Source organism: Stylophora pistillata, chromosome 13 (assembly GCF_964205215.1).
Source record: "Stylophora pistillata chromosome 13, jaStyPist1.2, whole genome shotgun sequence".
Classification (NCBI taxonomy): Eukaryota; Metazoa; Cnidaria; class Anthozoa; order Scleractinia; family Pocilloporidae; genus Stylophora; species Stylophora pistillata.
The window spans coordinates 1405999-1426360 of NC_142531.1; the positions used below are offsets into that span (position 1 = coordinate 1405999).

General features: G+C 38.2%; 1 protein-coding gene, 1 long non-coding RNA gene and 1 pseudogene across 3 annotated transcripts; 1 reads left to right on the forward strand and 2 right to left on the reverse strand.

Annotated features, from left to right (window-relative positions):
* Positions 1–3: 3 nt before the first annotated feature.
* Positions 4–4078, reverse strand: LOC111345692 (uncharacterized). The gene is made up of 3 exons (XM_088742137.1): positions 3212–4078; positions 1289–1375; positions 4–767 (listed from the first exon to the last, which is right to left on the reverse strand). Exons 1-3 carry the CDS (start codon positions 3845–3847, stop codon positions 744–746), a joined length of 747 nt encoding a protein of 248 aa, XP_088598263.1. The 5' UTR covers positions 3848–4078; the 3' UTR covers positions 4–743.
* A 2517-nt stretch (positions 4079–6595) lies between these two features.
* LOC148717233 (uncharacterized) lies at positions 6596–7812 on the reverse strand. The gene is made up of 2 exons (XR_015994357.1): positions 7677–7812; positions 6596–7574 (listed from the first exon to the last, which is right to left on the reverse strand). It is a non-coding gene; the product is annotated as an uncharacterized LOC148717233 (long non-coding RNA).
* A 146-nt stretch (positions 7813–7958) lies between these two features.
* LOC148717234 (uncharacterized) lies at positions 7959–15229 on the forward strand (annotated as a pseudogene). Its single transcript, XR_015994355.1, has 15 exons — positions 7959–8626; positions 9053–9155; positions 9552–9772; positions 9867–9998; positions 10224–10394; positions 11437–11576; positions 11908–12019; positions 12123–12206; positions 12337–12517; positions 12814–12909; positions 13031–13117; positions 13362–13413; positions 13598–13663; positions 14077–14255; positions 14400–15229. The product of XR_015994355.1 is annotated as an uncharacterized LOC148717234 (transcript).
* Positions 15230–20362: the final 5133 nt, after the last annotated feature.

Sequence of the window (20362 nt, forward strand, 5' to 3'; positions counted from 1 at the left end):
AGATAGTTTTGAAAATGATTGATTCCTTTTTATTGTTAAAAGTTAACCGTGAATCACCAATTGTGGCCACCTTCACTCATTGGCTGGTACAAAGAGTCATCCGCTTCCTTCACTTTACTTTGAGTGTTTTTAATTGGGGGGAGGCATGAAATCACATATTGATGTATCCACGATAGCAGCTATTTTGGCTCAAAGAAATTTGAGAAGGAAACAAACAAACAATGAGGTCAGTTTCAGCATTCAAATAGACCACTTTCATAAATGGCTGCCGGATTAATATTCTTTTGTTTAAATTTAAATTTGCCTAGGTGGCCTCGTTCTCCAGTACAAAATTCAAAAGAATACATTATCTCAAGCGAGGCCACCCAGGCAAATTTAAATTTAAACAAAAGAATATTAATCCGGCAGCCATTTATGAAAGTGGTCTATAGACAGTAAAATTCCAGCAATGCTGATGCTATGGGGTAGACTCACTTTTCACACATATTCAACCCTTTTACTCACGATCAGAAAGTTAATTCTTCAAAGGAATAGCATGCTTTTCTTTGCTAGCCATTCCTTAGAATGTGGTCCTTCATTGAGACAATCTCCTCTAGACGATAAGTTTCTTAATTTTTATCACCTGTCTGCTTTTATTTAAGAGTTAAGTGGTCAATTATCTTATTATTTTAGGGTGTGATAAGCATGTTAACTACCCTAAAAAATTTGATACTCTGCAGGAGTGACCAAAAAGGAATTTCTCCTTACAGTGCTGGTTGAATTTCAAGCTGAAAGGTATAAGGAAAAAATAAACAGATCAGCTTTATTTTCTTAGTTATTAATTGTTACAAAGAGCAACCTTCACCTCACATTTGCTGAAAATATAAAAGGGGTAAGGTAAAGAAGCCTCATGCCAGAACCTAAAATTTAAGAACCTGAATGCCTTGATCACCACTTCAGGAACTTTTCATGTTCATTTATAGTCATGCAGCACAGAAAAACATGTAGGCAATACCCTATGTTAAGACAGCAAACTTACTTTTATGTATATGTTTTTATTGATAACAGCCCAAGAATTCTAACTAATGCTACACAAAAGTTGCTTTCTGCAAGATTGTTATAATACTCTTAACAAATTATAACTTGTTGATTAGTGGTGAGGAATGCCACAACTCCCCTCAATTACCATTGAGGTAACAGGGACTTGATATGTGAACTGGTTAAAATATCCTACCTACCTCTAATTCACAACTTGTATAGTTATTTTTGTAACTTAAGCTACTGATTAAGAGTAGTATATAATACTTACACACTTATAATGAGTCAATGTGGTTATGTGGTTCTGACATAGTATTTCTTGTGAGTGTTCTCCACTACCCCAAATTCTCCTGTTGAACTGAATCAGGGAACTTATCAGTGTCATCAACACTAATTGACAGTATAATCAACACTAATCCCTCATCCAATTACAAAAAACTGCCCCTTGAAAAAGGTGAACTTAAGTAATAGGGCAATGTAGCTCTTTCAAAATTTAGGCCCTCATTTAAACCAGCTTGTAGTTGAACTAATCCAACCTGCTTTATTGTTGCTAATAAACAGGTAAAACATTTAAATTCTTCTTGCACACACACATTTATCTCTTTCTGTCTTCAAAAGAGCACATCTTGAGAAAACAGTTTGTTAACATAAAAATTAGCAGGAAGCTCAGAGATGTTATAATTTGTGCGCTAAGGAAGAAGCAAATTAGTAATCAGATGGTAGTTTTAAGGTCTGTTTAATGTACAATTGATTGCCAGAATTGAACAATAATTTTTATAGTTATCTGAGTCTCATAGTAAGTTAATCGAAGATGAGGGTATGTGTAAAGACTCTTCCTCCACCTGTGGTAGGTAAGGTTCAAAATTCCTGTAACACCCTTTTTTCTTGAGTCTTGAGGTTATTAAATTTGGCATGAAATTAAAAAAGAAATTGTCATCGAGAGGAGCATTATATCTAATGAGGAGGAAGAGTTATTATCATTATCTCTCCCCATTGGCTAAAATGTTGAATTTGTGTGTGAGGGATCCCCCCCCAGCCTTTCTTCCTTAACTCCTAGTAAAGATGACGATGAATTTTATTACTTAAATGCTTAGGGAATTTTCAGCATATCTCATTTGGTACCAGACCTCTCTTGTGCAATCCACAGTGGTTTGGTTACCCCTACATATCCAACGAGCACAAAGGACCCTGAATAGTCTGGCATTATAGGGTCGGTAGCGCCCGTTCTCTTGAGAGCGTCAGCTGGGTGCTGATTTTATGAATTTTGAACCCTCCTCTTGAATCACCACTTAAAAAAGGTTTTACTGCAAGGACCTTAGGGACTTTGAGAGTAACTAATGTGCAAGCCTGTGAGCCGGAGCCGTTTTTTGCGAGCCTCGAGCCTCTTATTGCAAGCCACTGTTTGTTCTATATCTTTCCATTTTCTCTCCACATTTTATTCTAACAGTCTTTGGCTCCTCTTCAGAAAGCATTTGAAGGTGAAAATCACTTTGGACTATTTTACTATACATTTGCATGCTACAAAACGTACTAGATCATTTTCTGTACAATATGCAAGCTAATTTTGTGTTTAACAACAAGTTGATGTTTGCTTTTAAAGAAATCAGTCGGTTAGTGTTCTCAGTAATATCTCATTCTTATGATTGACCATCCTCTTCATGCTAAATTCTGCATCAGATTTTGCAAGTACTCTGTGCAGCAAATATGGTCCCTGGTATGATGTTTTCTATGTTCTCGAGTGACAAGAGTCTCTTGTCTACTGAAGTTTTAAGAATTTATTGAGATTGCCCATAGTTTTGGCAATTTGTACTGATTTTGCAGAGTTTTCCGTTGGAGATTAAAAACTCTTTCAATCAAGGTCAGCCATTGCTGGATAGTTCTGGGGTACCTGTGCATTGTGCCGAGACAGAAGCCATAGACCAATGGTACATGTAAAAAACAATTCCGAAACCCAATAGGTTGGCATCTGTTGCAGAATAGTACGATACTCTTCAATTTCAGTGGCCATTATTTTCAGGTCCATAAGAAGACATTCTAGTTTGTACATGGTTGATGAGAGGGAAGCAAGGCTGAGGACATTAAATACAGTTGCAACACATGCAAACCCAGCAGGGGCATTCCCAAAAACAAAAGCCCCTACACAGGCAGTCGTCGAAAAAAGACCACTTAAACCAGCCCACCTTCGTTTACTTACACTTTCTTTTAAGCTATTGTCGACAGGTCGAATAAGCTGTTCAAGGGCATCGTTGATGCGACTCAACTTATCAAGCAGGAGATGGGTTGTCTTCCGTCCTAGAGTGGCCCCACCTGGGTGATCCCTAAGTGGTATTAGTTCCTTGTTTATAAAATACGTAACGTCTTTGAGTTCCATCTGCAACAACTGAAACTCTTGTCGGTGCGATTGGTAGTCGAGGTCCAAACTCATCGCCTGGTCATACATATCAACGCTTCTGTATAGCATGTGGACAGCCCAACCCATTTCTTTACCCTCTGCTATGAAGGTGGCACTTCGTGTCAGACTTGATATTTTGCGAACAAGATCGTGCACATTTTGGGGAATCATCTTTTGACCAGCTTTCCAGTCGGTTTTTTCATATATCTCGTACAAGCCCTGTATGCAGGTGATGAAGTGATTCATGGGCTTCACATCTAGTGAGTTAACATTGCCGCCGTTCCAGTCCTTTATATATATCGCTACCTCCGTACAGCCGTTCGGCAAGGTTAGGGCACTCTGATTTGTCGGAGACGTTAGTAAAAACACAAACACCGACACAAAGGCCAAAGCGGGAGTGAGACGAAAGCGGAAATACTTCCAGCCTTTTGCAAACATTTCTATTGCAAAAAATTACCAGTTTGAGAGAGACTTTTTGCTCGAGACTGAAAAATTGGTCCTGCTCCTGCGCAGTTTGAATGAGCGGGCTCTGGGGCTGAACAAAGTAGACCAAAAAAATGGCGGCTGAAAAGCGCACTCGTCCCGTGGAAGGTTTTTATCAATTTTGGCCTTCTTGCACCTTTCCTCTGTAAGATCATCATCAAGCTTTCTTTTCTGTCCCCTCAATTCCATGATTTTCGTTTTGGAGCATAACACAGTCGACACCGCGGAAATACGTTTTCATGACGTCACAGTAACTGGTCAGTGGTCATCAACTTTAGGCTGCCAAGCGCTTACATATGTTTGTAGACTGAGTTCGATGATGACATCGGCCTTTTTCGTGGTTTTAAGTTGGAAAATATGCATGATACTTCTCCTTGTTTGTTATATTTGATCCTTTGAATGGGTTTTTAATAATCAAACCACGTCTTAACAAATAGCGGTATAGGGGAGTCATTTTGTTTGGAGTTGTGTGCTGTTTGCTGACTTAGGCTGGCCGTCTATTTACGAAGCGCGATCTTGGTTCTTCAGTCGCCCTCGCCTTCAGAATTGTCAAAAACAGCGATAGTTATCCAGAAAAAGCAGGAGATTAGTTCTGTAAGATACTTTTCCAGCGAGTCTGAAGACTGGTTGGATTTTTAAGTGTTATTAGCATGAAGCGATACAGGTAATTTTATAGTGTTGTGAAAATATTCATACACTCACTTTGCGCCGACGTGCGGTGCCTTTTCATTTTGGTAATTGTTCGCTTGGATGAGAACTTTACCTTTATAGACTGATTTTTCGCCACTCCACCCTTCTGATTTTCTGAGCCTTTAAGAACGGGTGTCCGTAGTCAAAATATGAAAACATTTGTTCATTTCATATACTTGCAGTTTTATCAACAAGTTATCTCATGAACAGGCACACCAAACGTACTGAAGACATGTAATAGAGATCTACTATCAACTTCTGTCAATAAAGGCTTAATTCAAGATAAATTATAAATGAACCGATCATGTTGGACGGTCTCAAATATTGCATATTTTCAGCGCCCTCAATCAATCGCCTATATAATAAACTTTGTCGAGCCTTAGCGCAGCAAACAATACACAATTTCTTCGATTTCCACTTCCTTTGTAAACATCACTAAACAAGCGTTATTCTGTTGCAACAACAGCTACTTTAATTTCCCAAACAGCTCTAATTGTTTTACACGAAAGCATTTTCAATGAAACCCACTTTTTTTATTATTATTATTATTATTATTATTATTATTATTATTATGTTTTTATAATTCAGTCATTTGAAAATTTTACAGGCACATGTATGTTTACCAGAAATATATTCCACTATCTTAATAATAATAATAATAATAATAATAAAGGTCTTTATTAAGAATTATTGTGCAAACAGACATGCAACAATTAACATGAATAGAACGAATAAGGAAAATGAAAAGGTATTAAATACTATTGAAAAGACATCTATTAATAAAAACTGATTTAAAACGGCTTGTCTGAACCTTAGGCAAAATATAATTATGCAACCTAGTTCTCAACTGCTGTGTTCTCTGGGAAGGTAAGAGATCGCTCAACGCAGTGTTGGTGGAAGAGATCCTGCATGTGCATTGCATTAATTTATACAAATAATCAACTACTCTTCTTCCATTCATTTTTTTTTTAAGATTAGCTTTGCTTTGCTTTACATACACATCACATGCTCTGCCACTGTAAGGATAATTATGATCCTCATCAGTAATATTACATCATGTCCCTACAGAACAATGTTATGAAACATTCCTATTTGACTTGTAGCCATTTTCTTTCTCCGAGGTGGCAAAATATATGTATATTGCCGAAATTAGTTAAGAATTTCATATTGACTACAACTAGTGTAGCCATACCAGTGTTCCCCTCCCCAGTAATAAGTTGGGAAAAGGACATTCGTATGGTGCTATCATTGTTTACGCTTGGGAATATCTCATCTCTGATTTTTATTTGACTGGATGAGCACAGCAATACACAGGCTAATTACAAGCTTTTGGTTACTCCTCCTCATGACTTACTGTTAACTGGGAATTGATAGCTGACTTAATCTAATCAATTTTCTCCTGAATATTTTTAACAAACAACTTTGACTTCAGAAATACTTCTGATAATTTCCCTCTGACATTTCTAATTTGGAAGATTCATCATAATCATTATGTTCTTTCCACCTCCCTAAACACCCAATTTAAGTTCTTTGTTAATAATTCAGGCAGCTACTGAATACAAGAAATCAAGTTTAGAAGAAAGTTGATTCATTCAAGGCTGTTGCAATATGAGAAAAGACAATACAGTGCTTTATTCGCATAAATCGATTAAATAATATTATTATAATTATTTTACCTTACAGTACTTTTGTTTTTTAAACATTTGTACTTTTTAAAAATTTGTTTTCTAGTAGTAACAAGATGGTAATGTTACTTTGTGAATCAGGGAGCTATATAAACCAGAAGTATTCTGTTAGCTTACTACATTTTATGTTGCAGATGGAAGTTAGTAAAGAAAGAAAAGAAAAAGCAAAAGGAAAGAAATAAAATGATTAGTGAGGGAAGAGCAGCATAAAAAAATAGATGCTACAAATTATTCATACTTGTGATGGGAAACAAATACTTGTTGGGAAAGTAAAATTATTGCTCAGAAAAAAAATTACAGCTTAGAAAAAAAATTACAAACTAAGGTGGAAAGTGAAAACTTAATTTATTACCATTACAATGGACATTTTGTACTTAAACATACCCCGTTTTTTTCTTTCTTCTAGTTGAGCCAATTTTTGTAGTTTTGGGGGCTTCAGTCCTATACATGTTACAGTCATAGGTTTTTGGCCAACTATGATACATACAATAACGAGTGGGGATAGGGTGTCCGTGGTACACGGGCATGTTTTGTCTTCTCGGCGAATCTGACCGGAATGCCGTTGACATGCCCATTTATACGGTTCAAGCCACTGCTTTACAAACCTGATGGTGCAGCGTCCTCGGATCACCGCTTCAGCCATTCAAAAACCGTCTCATTTTTAGCCTTAGTGCCTGTGCTCTTCTATAAACAAAACTTAGTTGCCACGGAGCCGCCAGCGAAAAACAACAATTTCATATCGCGTGCAACTTCAGTTCGGCTTTGGCAAATTACATAATTGAGCTTGAGAAATATCCAAAAGGTGAACGGAGTTTTAAAGCTAAGTTTATGCTATTCTTTCTAAGTTTAGCCTTTTTACGCTGTCGATTTGACTCACGGCGAAAACATTGTAAAAGTTAACGGCATTTTATGGTTTCGTTGAGGTGTCCGCTGACCAATAAAATACTGTATCGTGCCTAAAAAAACGTATTTCCGCGGTGTCAACACAGTCCATTTCATAGTAATATATCTTAAAATTCCAAGTTGAAAATTTACCCTTTGTCCACTTAGAAAAGAGTTTTTTCACCTCATTGCCTCCCATAGTTTTGGCTTTGGCTATTGCTTGATTTAATCGCCAGATCTTTGTTTTGAATTCTTGGATCAGCCTATGATTTATTATTACACTAGGGATCCCGCACTCCTGTCCGACTTTTTGTATAAGTATCCTTAAACCGGAGTTTCGTTTGCCGAAGCTTTCCTCTGGATCGAGTTCTTCATCACGGTCAGCCTCTTGTTTTGAAGATTTGTACAATTCGTACAGAAGTTTACTGCCAACAAACATGTAGAACATTTATCAATTGCTGAACATGAAATCGGGCGCAACTTCATAAATTTACGACAAATTTGGAATTTATAGATTCAAAGATTACTTGTTTATTTGGGCCTGAAATGATGGATATTCTTTGTGGCTGTAATTCCCGCCACCGCCGTTTTCCTTCTTTTCTTCGTCGTTTTGCACGGCCTCTACTGCACAAAACAACACAAACGTACTGCAAATTACAAGAATAGCCCGGGCGTTGCGCAACATCTGCGAAGAAGTACTTTTCAATCGCCGATTTACATATATTTTTTCGCTCGAACACGTACGAATTTGGAGCCAAAATGTTTATTAGATCCCAGGCTTTCCAGATCAACCCATACCACCCGATTCGCTCGAAATTAACCGCTTACATGCGGATTTAATTAGCCTCAAATTAACGCATACAAGCGGTCAAAGGGGGGCCTAATTACCTATCGTGAAATGAAGGAAATCAAGGCCTGGTATCACAGCCAACTAACCCCTTGAAACGCGATTTAGATACCATTATGCCTCCTAAACGAGATTTTAGATCGAAAAAAAAATTTGAACTTAGTAACTTTCAAAGGGGGAAAAGCTGTGAGGAAGGCGAAGTTTAGTGTTCCTGTTCGATATGCCGCCCAGCAATTTATTGATTCAACGCCTGTGGCCGCCGGATCTTTGAACGCAGGCAGAGGTTTTTCTTCAGATCAAGAAGATCTTCCCCATATTGACGAACCTCATGGCTTAAGAACTAAAAAAAAATCAAAGGTTACAAAAGTACGGCTGAGGCGCAAGCTGAAAGCTTACCATGAAAGGAAAGCCACGCTGGCTGCGTCCTGGCTCAATGCAAGAGAGTTGCTTGTCTCAGCACTCTTGACAAGACAGGCTTTGCCTTTGGAGCAGATGTGTGTCATTCCTTTTTGCGAAGAAAAGGCATGCGGCAGATGCCTTGACTGCAGTCCTGGGCACTTTATGTCTGAAAAGCACGTCAATTTGGTTCACTCAGGAGGTAGATCACTTCATCACCCAGAAGTTTGGAAGGTGAATTTAAGTTTTTTGGAGCACAATCTCGTCAGCTACCTTTAAATATTCAATTATGTTGTGAAACCCAATTGCATGTCTACTCTGGCCGTAAGCCAGTTTCGTTTGTTGTATGTTGTCTTGTGGTTTTATTTCAGGGCAGCATACTTTCTTCTTTTTTCTTACTGTTACTGCACTATTACTTTTTAAAACTTCTGTAGTTTTTCTCAACTTCAGTGTGTATTATGTCTGTAAAACCTGCCCCATTTTTGTACAGAGGAAAAAGCGAGAGCAGGGAGCATTATGTTTTCTTGCAAATGTACATGTAATTTTCCCTGGATTCAGAACGTAGTTAAGTCCGCTTTTGGAAATTTTGAAAGAGTTGGCTGATTTAAGGGGTATGTGATTTATAGTCACCTAATAACAAATAATATAATATACTGTTAGGATGAAAGATTTGTACCATATCAGTTTGAGGAGTGTGTCTGGACTACACCTCACAACTTGGATCATGGATATGTGCGTGATATTATAGCTGTTGGTTTGCATGGTAAGTAACTGACAGCAGTGCAATTTGTAACTATTATATTCGGAGATAGGTTCCATTTTTCTTGTTATTTTCTTTTATTTAAATGTTTAGGTTACCTCTTCTAGGAAGGTCTTTGTTTCTGTTTTTACTGGTTTTAAGGTGTTGATTATATTGATTTAGAAAGTTTTGTAACAAGGACATTACAGAGAGTAACTGATAAGTTAACTGCAAATTATCCATTACTAAATCTGGTTTATTCTAACCTAGACAGGTGTCTGTTTATTGCAGAAGCTTGTATTTTTTTAGTCTTTTTTCGTTTTCATGAGAATAACTATCACTCTTTTGAGCATGGGTGGGAATTGATAAACAATAGAAGAAGAGCAGCATGGACACACTTTGTTGTTTGTCTTTGTACAGGGAAGCAGCATCTCATTAAAATCAAATGCTGTGAGCATGAACCAGAAGCCATAACCCTGGTCAGGAATGGTTTCTGGCCATCTACACCAAAACAACCCCAGGTAGCCTTTGACCTTGGATTCATGGTCCTGCTCCAATACATTTTCCTAGAATGCAAGGCATCTTTAAAGTCAATTTGTCAGGCACTACAATGGTTGGTCCCACCTGCTTCCAAGGTTTCCGTAAGTATTCATTTAGAAGTGTTTTATCTTATGTTCAGGAATACAATTTTTTTTCTTGAGTTATACAATAAATAAATGATTTGTTCTTCTGTAGATCAAGGACATCTACCGGCTCCTTGTTGAAGATTGTTTCTGTGAGTTCCGGTTTATATCCAGCATGTTGACCAATCTGAAGTATTTCAATCCTTGTTATGAGAATGATCATGAATGTCCTGCATGTCCTAAGGTTTGTGTAGAGTTATCCTTCAGTGACTAATGTCTACCATGATAGTAAATCTAAGAAAATCATTGTATGTATAGGCATAATGAATGACATGATATTACTTTACACAAGAAACATCAATTTGGATCTTCTCAGCAGGAGCTATTTCCTCACTTTTTAAATTTATTTTGGCTTAAGAAATATTTCTAACATGACCTTTTTAATTTTGCTTTTTGCATTTGATTATAGAAGAATGGAAGTTTATTTGTCTCCATTGATGCATTGTGTGGATGTGTCCACAAATGCAGTGCTGGAACCCGTGGAAAGTCTTCCAATCATGGAGAGGAACTGTTTATTAGCCAAGAAAAAGTAAATAGGTTTCTAGCTAATTACAGCAAAAGACCAAGCAGCAAGTCAACGGTGTGTTAACTAAGACTGTCTTTTCCCCTTATTTTGTGTGTTGTTGTTTTATTCTTGTCTTTTGTTACCCAGTATTACTTATGCTACTACTCAACCACTGCAACGAGATACCAAAAGTAACAATTATGTTCATTGGATGTAATACTGTAAAACATTGCATGTTTTTTTTTTTTTTTGCATGTTTTGTTTGTATTTTTTTTTTTTTGCATGTTTTTTTTTGGTAATTTTAAGTGTTATTTTATTTTTAACTTGTAATTAGTTGATTAAGTCTAGGTCACAAATTTATTAGCCTGTAGCTATTACGTGCTACCCTGTATAAATAAAAACTTTATTATTTTTGTTGTTATTATTATATATGAAGGTGTTGTATTAATCAAATATAGAACAGTTTGAAGGGTTGGTTACTTTGGTTCTGGCTGCTTATAAGTCTGCCCAAAATACATGTAGCTCTAATATATTATTAGTTTGTTATGTGAACTTTACAGGAACCTTGTGAATTTTCAGGTTAAGAACGGTACATAACCTTTAATGCAGCCCTCTCTTTTCTTTGATTTTAACCTTTTTTTTTTTCAAGTAAAGTTTTCTTCTTTTTTGGTAATTAATTTATGGTCTTTAGAGGTAATATATTGATATATGCTTGCACAATTAACTCTGCCAAGGGTGTCTTCCATCACTCTTGCTGGTCCCAAGCTCAAATAAAAGAGAAGGGGTTGTGAAGCAGTAAATTTATTTTGTTGTCTAAGTTTTGAATTTGATTACAAATTGAGAAGTGATGATTGTTTTCTGCTAATTTTTTCCTTGCCTTCTTTTCCATCATGTGATTTTTAATTTCTAATTGTACTAGTCCATTCCAAAACACATGTTGCTCAAATATATTGTTAGTTTACTAGTATGTAAACTTTACAGGAACCTTGTGAATTATGAGCTTCAAGAACAATACTGAACTGTTTATTATCTTCATTAAGTATGGTTTAATTTGAAACCTTCAATTGGAAAGGTGTGAAGGAAGTTGAAGATTTAAGTTAAAAGTTTTTTGTTGTAGGAGCAATGTAACCAGTTTCAAGCTGGGTCCAATCTCCGCTCCAAGAACAAATCCACAAAGCCGGATGAGACGGCCCTCTTTGGAGGAGGCTGTAAGCATGAAGTGCCACTCAAGTTTTTCAGCTTAAGGAGAGGAGAAGAGTATGTACATGCAAAATGAAATATATACTAAAACTTATATTTACATTTTCGTTTGGCTATTGTCAAGCAATATGTAATTTAAAGAGTTACTTAATGTTAAATTCTAAGATGTAAAAGTTCAGAGACAAGTTACTTTGAATTCTTAGTAGCAAATTTACATGACCAATGTTGGGTCCCAAAGAAAGATTTTTCTGTGTGTTACTTATGTACAGCTGTATAGTGTAACCCTGTGTTATAAACCAATTACATTGGGGCACTCAATGAAACTAGGGCATGATTCAATTACAGCATGCAAATGGTTATTAATCATAATTGTAATTTTATCAAACAGGATTGGAATTGCTGTGTATTTGCTGAAATGGATTAAAAATCATGTACAAGACAGAGCTATCAACATTCGCTTCTTTTATGATATTGCATGTGTGCTGGATACACATTTGAGAGTAAAATTTTTTTTGCAGTTTTATTTCAACTGAAATCTTGGTCGTGGTACTCTAGCATTTTTGCTTGTTAAACGATTGTTGTATTTTTTTATCTGCACTGTAGAATACGCACCAGGAAACATTGCTTGAAAATGTTACTCTTGCGATACCAGCATTTCACTGCTATGGACACAAAGTTTCTTGTCAGGTATTTTGAAAGATATGCCCATTGAATACTTTTGAGGAGTTAATAGTTATTGTAGAACGCATGCATCCTTACTTCAAAACAGCTAATGTTTTCATGATTCATTTTTTGTTCTTTTGCATTATAACACTAGGTCAACTACAGCGGAAGAAGGTTAGAAGGGTTTGGGTTGAGTGATGGCGAGGTGATGGAGAGATTGTGGTCTTACTTAAGGCCAACTGCAAAAGTAACGAAAGAAATGACTCCAGCCCATCGAGTTGATACCTTAACTGACTTCTTGATCCACTACGCAAAAAAGTCCATTTTGAACCTTGGTAATGTTGCTGTCAATCTTCACGTTTTACAAATACGGTCATTACCAGAATATATCCTTTTGTAACCGATTCCAGTTGTGATGTTTTCGTAAACCAGTCGTTACGTAAACCAGTCGTTTTCGTAAACCACTCTGTAATTTATATTCATATATTTTTCACGGTATATTAGCATCTCTATTGGTAGAGGCTTAACAAGCCTCATTTTCATCCGAGTTTAAATAAAGTCATCATCATCATCATCATCATCATCATCATCTTGCTGTTTTTGACTGATTCTTTTTTTCCCAAAAACTTAGGAGAACGACTTCGTGACCATTTGAAGAAAGCAGTGGAAATGGAGAAAGAAACTGAAGAGCAACTAAATTTGCTTCTTGAGAAGTTGAACGAAACAGGTTGGGGTTTGATTTTACTATCTGTCATTTTTTATGTTATCCCTGCAATATATAGGGATGTCGAGATGATGATACAGCCCCGTTTTACAATTGATTTTTGGTGTTTTTTTCCATTACCAAGGTATTAAGGTGGACATATTCAGCATCTCAGAGTGGAGTATGATGGAGAAATCTACGGCTAACAAAGCGGCCAGCGCAAGAAAAGCTAGTACGTACAAATTTTCCGTTTAACTAGGATGGAGATCGGGTGTTGTTAATGTTATCTGAGGTCGCATATTTATTGGGGGGAAGTTATTTGGATTGGCTCCTCGCCTTTAACGACCAATAATAAAAATTGGTTATAGATAATTGTTTTAAGTGCTAAAGAGGAACATAATGAACTACCACAACTGAAGCTAGGAGTTATTCAAGTGATTACAAATATTTAGGATTTGACGTTTTCTTCTTGAAAGGTTCATCACCAGATGATTACCCAGACAAGTTGAGGCAGTTCTTCTGTGTACGGTACGAAGTGGCATGAGGATTTGGTTTTCATGTAATGCAGTTTACTCCAAATGTGCAACTCGTGATTTAGTTTCTGAATTTTGCAAGAATTATGTCACTTTTTGGTCCATCACCAGGCTCTCTGTCATTCATCCCCATTTTTCTGAAATTTTTCCACTGAATTTTTCACACCGTTCATTTACAGAACAAACCTGCAAAAATGCTCCCCGGGATCTGAAACTTGGAAAATATTGACCGATCAGCTTGACAGGTATGAAACCATCTTTTGGATCCTGCAAGTTACTCTCCTAGTCTGGGAACTAAGTTATATTTACCTCCAAATATTAGAACAGTTTTGAAATAAGATCTGCCAAAACAAAACCAAAGTGATCATTTCTAGCCACAACATCTACAATAGCTAATCATACTACGAGACCTGAAGCAGTCAGGCAATCGAGCAATAAGAATTATGGACAATGGCAGTCAAACGTGCAAGTCGTTATTGGTATTTTACTTGATTCTGGCGGCAAGTTTGGCAATGGCATTGCGAAGCAATGGTATTTTACTTGATTCTCACGGCTGTTTGGCAATGGCATTGCAAAGCAATGCAGAACCAAACCAAATGCAATTTAATTTCAAAAATGATTTTGGCTTCTCCACCTTTTCCCTTTCTGGCGGTAATAGGTTAGATCAACAGCTAAAGAACCTTGAAAGCGGCCAACCCCGGTGGTCTCCGGACAGCAGCATGTATATTGCATACCTCCGCGATTTGCAAGACAAGCGTTGAGAGGACCTGTTGTTGTCCATGCATGTTAAGTGCTCAGAAAGGTGGTTTCTCTTACAACTGATGAAGAAATATGCAGGTATTGCATTGATATGTTCAGGTGTCAACATTTGTCGTCAAGAAGCCCAATTGGAGCTGTAACTGTCATATCGTAGCGACATGATAGCTGTAAATCTCGGCTTTTTATGGTATCATTTTGACTTTTGTCGTGTTAATTCTTCAGATGGACAAGCATTGCGAAACGGCTTTGTACGCAGATCACGAAGGCAACAGGAGCCATTAAACAGCTGGTCAAGGAATATACAAAACAAAACGTTGACACGTTGGATTGTAAATATCCTTCCACAATTTCAGTTGAAGACCAATTAAACATCGACAGTCCTTTGTGGCTTGTACTTAACGATGACATCCAGTCGCATTCTACTGTCCCCTATTGTTTAAAGAAGCAACTCATTGATTTGGTCCATGTCCGCAAAAAGATGCCAAGAGGAAATAGCCAACACCAAAGAACAAATGGTCCGAATGCTCAGTCATTTCGAGGAAAGTTGAAGGTATTGGACGCGTGGTCAAAGGAGCTGATAGAACAGAAGGATTCGGAGCGAGCTCGTGCATTGCTTGCTACTGCTTGCACTAAAATGGATGAGCTTTCCGTATTCACTCACTATCTCCACGGTCTCTTTTCTGGAGGTGCTGGTGGCCATAAAGAATGTGAAGCTCAGTTTGATCTTGGAAGTTTCCCTGAAGTGGATTCCGACGATGACGATGAGGAGGTTCAAAAAGATGACGATGATAACACTGATGAAGCTGACGTTGTTCAACAGCTCGGCCAAAGTGAAATCTTTGAGGACTTGTGTTCCGTTCTTTATGCCGAATACGGAAGTGACAGCGCATCCGATTCAGATAATTCAGATTTCGACACAGAAATATCTTAATGTTAACTTGTGAATCGTCTCAGCTGCCTGTTCCTTTTTTTTTCACTCATAAACGTGAAGCTACCAAAAAATGTTACCAATCTGCAAACAAAAACAAAATAAACTCTAGGTTAATCAGTCAGTCACTTTGCAAGACAACTAAGAGCTCTCCTCCAGAAGTTAATGCAACCTCCTTTCCTCCTCCTTGCTGTCTTAACGCACCTTTGCCTGGCCACTTTGTTGGTACGTTTTTAGCCTGTTTAAATTAAGGGCGTTCCAGCATTTTGGCCCAAGTGTTTGTACGTAAAACAATGATGAATAGTTAGAATTATTTGGTGCATTTTTACGTGATTCAGTTAAGCGGAGATCAATACAATATCCCATAAGCGCCACTAGAAAGTTGCAGAAATTGGCCAATATCGCCAGAATTGGTTTGTCTAAGTACCCCTGAAAATTAATAGAAAGTAACTAAAACTGGCCAATATCAACGAAGCAAGTCCAAGTCCATATCCCATGAAAATCATAACAATGTCGCGGAAAGTGACTGGCACAAAATTGAAACTTGAACCAAGCCCTGTCAATAGCAATATCCTACAACAGCCGCGAGAAAGTCGCAGAAAATAAGACAAAATAGATGTGTCCAAGTGTCCCATGAAAATAAGGGACCCTTTCTTGGGCAAACTGACCAAGATCGCTAAAGTGGGACCTAAATACGGGCCAAGAGCAATATCCCATGAAAACCATACGAAAATTTTGAAAACTGGCCAATATCACTAAAATGAGTTTTACACTGGTCAATGCTGATGTCCCAAGAGGAACATAAGAAAGTCTGTGTAACTGGCCAATATCGCAAAAATAAGTCTAACCTGGGTCAATGCGGATATCCCATGACAAACATTGCAAAATTATTAATAAAGACCAAAATGAAAGTTTGAACCAAGTGCAGTCAATAGCAATATCCGATAAGAGCTGCGAGAAAGTCGCAGAGATTGGAAAAAAAATCACTAAAATTGACGTGTCTAAGTATCCCATGAAAATCAGGGCCCCTTTTCTGGGCAAACTGACTAAAATTGCTAAAGCGGGACCTAAATGCGGGTCAAGAACAACATCCCATTGAGACCTTAATAAACTTGTGGAAATTAACTGGCCAATATCGCTAAAATGAGTCTAACGAGGGTCAATGCCGATAACTCATGAAGATTAAAAGAAAGTCTGTGGAAACTGGCCAATAACGCAAATTGAGTCTAGCACGGGTCAATGCCCATATCTCATGAAAACGAAAATAAAGTCTGGAAACTGGCCTATATCGCAAAAATGAGTCTAACACGGGTCAATGACGACATCCAATAAGGATTAAAAGAAAGTCTGTGGAAACTGGCCAATATCGCAAATTGTGTCAAACACGGGTCTATGCCCACATCTCATGAAAACCAAGAGAAGCTCTGTGGCAAGGGACCAATATCGCTAAAAATAAGCGTAGAACGGGTCAATGTCCATATCCCATGAAAACCAAAGTAAAGTCTGTGGAAACTTGCCAATATCGTTAAAATAGGCCAATTTAGTGAAAATGAGTCCAAGTGCGGCTCTACGCCAATATCCTATGAAAATCATACGAAAGTTGTTGAAACTGGCCTCTATCGCTAAAGTGGACCAATTCAGTTAATTTAGTTAATTCAGTTAAAATAGGCCGGTCCAAGTGCGGGTCTATGCCGATATCCCATGAAAGTCATAAGAGAGTTGTTGAAATTGGCCAATATCGCTAAAATAGGCCAATTGAGTTAAAATGGTTCCAAGTGCGGGTATAGGCCGATATCCCATGAAAATCATTTGAAAGTTCTTGAAACTGGCCAATGGTTGGGTTTCAGGTGACGTCACAAGCTTTGCTGAAGTTAGTGTCCGCCATGTTGGTGTCCCTCGGGTGTCAAATTTATGAATAATTAGTCGATTTCTATAGTGAAGCCCTCTCTCTTATCGCCGTATTATTTCGCCAACTACACGAATATCCAGACAGAAAAAAGCGATAAAAGTATCCGGCATTCATCTTAAGGTATCCCAGTGCTCTCTGAGTATGCCGAAAGCTTAGAGAGTTGGAAGGAAAGATGTTTGCAAAAGATCTCGGTCATTGGGGTTGACCCTGCAAGCATACCAGCCGAGAAGTTCAGTCCAAAATGCTTGCCTCCTGTGGAAGCGTCGGACTTGCTGAGTTACCTCGTTCTTGAGACCAGCTTCTACACCAAGAAGCAGTTCCAGGCGTTCAAGAGTCTAGAGGCGTTTAATCAAATGGTGTCGGGATTTGTAACCTCAGTTGTAGGCAAAGTAATCGCCGGCAAGTATGCCGTGAGAGCTCGAGTTTGGCATTCACAGCATATGAATGATCCTTTAGTGAACATTTGGGTCATTTCCGAAAACGATGGGACTATTTTGTCAGCCCATTGCTTGGGATGCAAAGCTGGACTGGCTGAGTCATGCTCACATATCGCAACTGTTTTATTTATGTTTGAGGCAACTACTAGAATTCATGGCAAGCTCGCTGGGTGTCACGAAAACACAGACACCGAAAACTCAGGTCCCTCGAAGTGTTCTCCAAGCTTTCGAAGTGCTCCATAATTCGATAGTGCATAGCATAAAGCATGAACCAATTTTTTTTATAATATAACCGGTGGAACAATGCAACAAATCCGACGCGAAAGACGGACAACAATATCAAGAGTGATTCTTCATTGAAGCGAATCGTGACGGCGCTGATGCCGAGTCTTCTTTCGCGTTGTTTTTCTCTTTCTGCCTCATTTAAGAACTCTAGTCCAAGGGTCGCAAAATTGTCTTCGTTTTGGGACTGGTGGGCCGAGTCTCTGTTTGTATCCATTATTATCGCGAAATATTTAAGAATTTTAACAGAGCGACAACAAGGATCTGTGCAACGAAGTACAAAAAGGTAAACAAACGTCCCTTTCGGCTCGTCAAAATCACGCCACATTCAAATACTTTGATGTTGGAGCGAGCGCATTTGATCCCGTTAACTGTGAATGAAAAGTTCAAAATGAACGGGAAAAATGGAGGTAAATCTAAGCTAAATGAAGTCTTGTGTCACTCTAAAATGTTTTGATACTCAACCATCGGACGATTTTGCGAAACGTGCAACTTGCGGCCTTGCTTTTGCTGCTTCAGTTGGATCAAGACCCAAAAGGTCAAAATACACGCGGGATTACCAGGAGTGATCATGAGTCGAGTTTATCTCTTGAATTTTCGAGGAGTCTGAGTTTTCGGGGTCTGAGGTCTGAGGTCTGAGTTTTCGGGGTGTGAGTTTTCGTGACACCCCAGGCTTACTTGCACTCAGGTAAAATGCTCATGGATTTTGCCGACATAGGTCAATGAAGCGCCATATGCGAGGGCTAAAGACATCGATTTCTCATCGGCTAAGAAGCTCAAAGAAAAGCTCGACCAAAAAATCGAGGATCTACAACAGCCGCAAGCCTCGAACCATACAACAACTTCTAGTTCCTCCTGTTCTTCCCCTTGATTTGTGATGATCTTAGGTATAGCGCATTAGATCATATATATAATGAATTTTGCGCTATAGAGATAATAAAATTATTAAATTATTATACGAAAAAATCCTTAGTCTTTATGCTTTCCACTTTTGCTCGAACAGCCAACAATAATGCATAAAACCATCCCTTCTTTCTCACATGAACTCTTCGTTAGATACGGTTTGTTTACGCTCGAGGGACACCAAGATGGCGGATATTAACCGTTGCTAAGGTATTGGTCACGTGGGTGAAACCCAAGGATATCGCTAAAATGGGTCAATTTAGTTAAAATGGGTCCAAGTGCAGGTCTACGCCGATATCCTATGACAATCATATGAAAGGTGTTGAAACTGGCCCGTATCGCTAAAGTGGACCAATTTAGTTAAAATGGGTCCAAGTGCGGTCTATGCCGATATCCCATGAAAGCCATAAGAAAGTTGTTAAAACTGGCCAATGTCGCTAAAATGGGCCAATTTAGTTGAAATGGGTCCAAGTGCGGGGTCTATGTCGATATCCCATGAAAATCATATGAAAGTTGTTGAAATTGGCCAATATCGCTAAAATGGGCCAATTTAGTTAAAATGGGTCCAAGTGCGGGTGTGCCGATATCCCATGAAAGTCATAGGAAAGTTGTTAAAACTGGCCACTGTCGCTACAATAGGCCAATTTAGTTGAAATGGGTCCAAGTGCGGGTCTATGTCGATATTCCATGAAAATCATATGAAAGTTGTTGAAATTGGCCAATATCGCTAAAATGGGCCAATTTAATTAGTTAATATGGGTCAAAAGTGCGGGTCTCTGCCGATATCCCATGAAAGTCATAAGAAAGTTGTGGAGACTGGCCAATATCTTTAAAAATGGGCCCATTTAGTTGAAATGGGTCCAAGTGCGGGTGTATGTCGATATTCCATGAAAATCATATGAAAGTTGTTGAAATTGGCCAATATCGCTGAAATGGGCCAATTTAGTTAAAATGGGTCCAAGTGCGGGTCTCTGCCGATATCCCACGAAAATCTTATAAAAGTTGTTGAAACTGACCAATATCGCTAAAATGGGCCAATTCAGTAAAAATCGGCCGCTCCAAGTGCGGGTCTATGCCGATATCCCATGAAAGTCATAAGAAAGTTGTTGAAACTGGCCAATATAGCTAAAATGGGCCAATTTAGTCAACATGGGTCTCTGCCGATATCCCATGAATGTCTTATGAAAGTTGTTGACACTGGCCAATATCGCTAAAACGAGTCCAAAACGGTCATTGCTTATATCCCATGTCAAACAAAGGAAAGTTGAAGAAAAAGGACAATTTTTTTCAAATCGATTTAAGCAGGTGAATGCCAATATACCACAGAAATCACAAAAATGTGAGTCAGTTTTCATTGTTCGAGAAGACTCATTTGGATAAATTCACGTCTGCTTCAAATTGTTTATAATGATCTGAATGATATCTTCCTGGGAACGTTAAAACACACAAAGTTTTCCACGGTTTTTAAATCAGCTAAGGACCAAGGAAAACCCGGGCCATAATGGTCTTCATTTCGTCTTTTAATTGGTTTTCACAGCAACAAAGTCTTCGTTTAACCAGAAGTAGCCGCAACACAAAAGAAAATGAATAGCGGTGACTGTTTTCCCCCCTACTTAATCCTAAAAAATTTAAAGTGCTATTACGTGCCACTCTTGTTGAATGCCAAAAATTAGGGTAAATGTTCAGACGGTTTCATTCGTGGAGGAAGATCAACTACAATACTTAA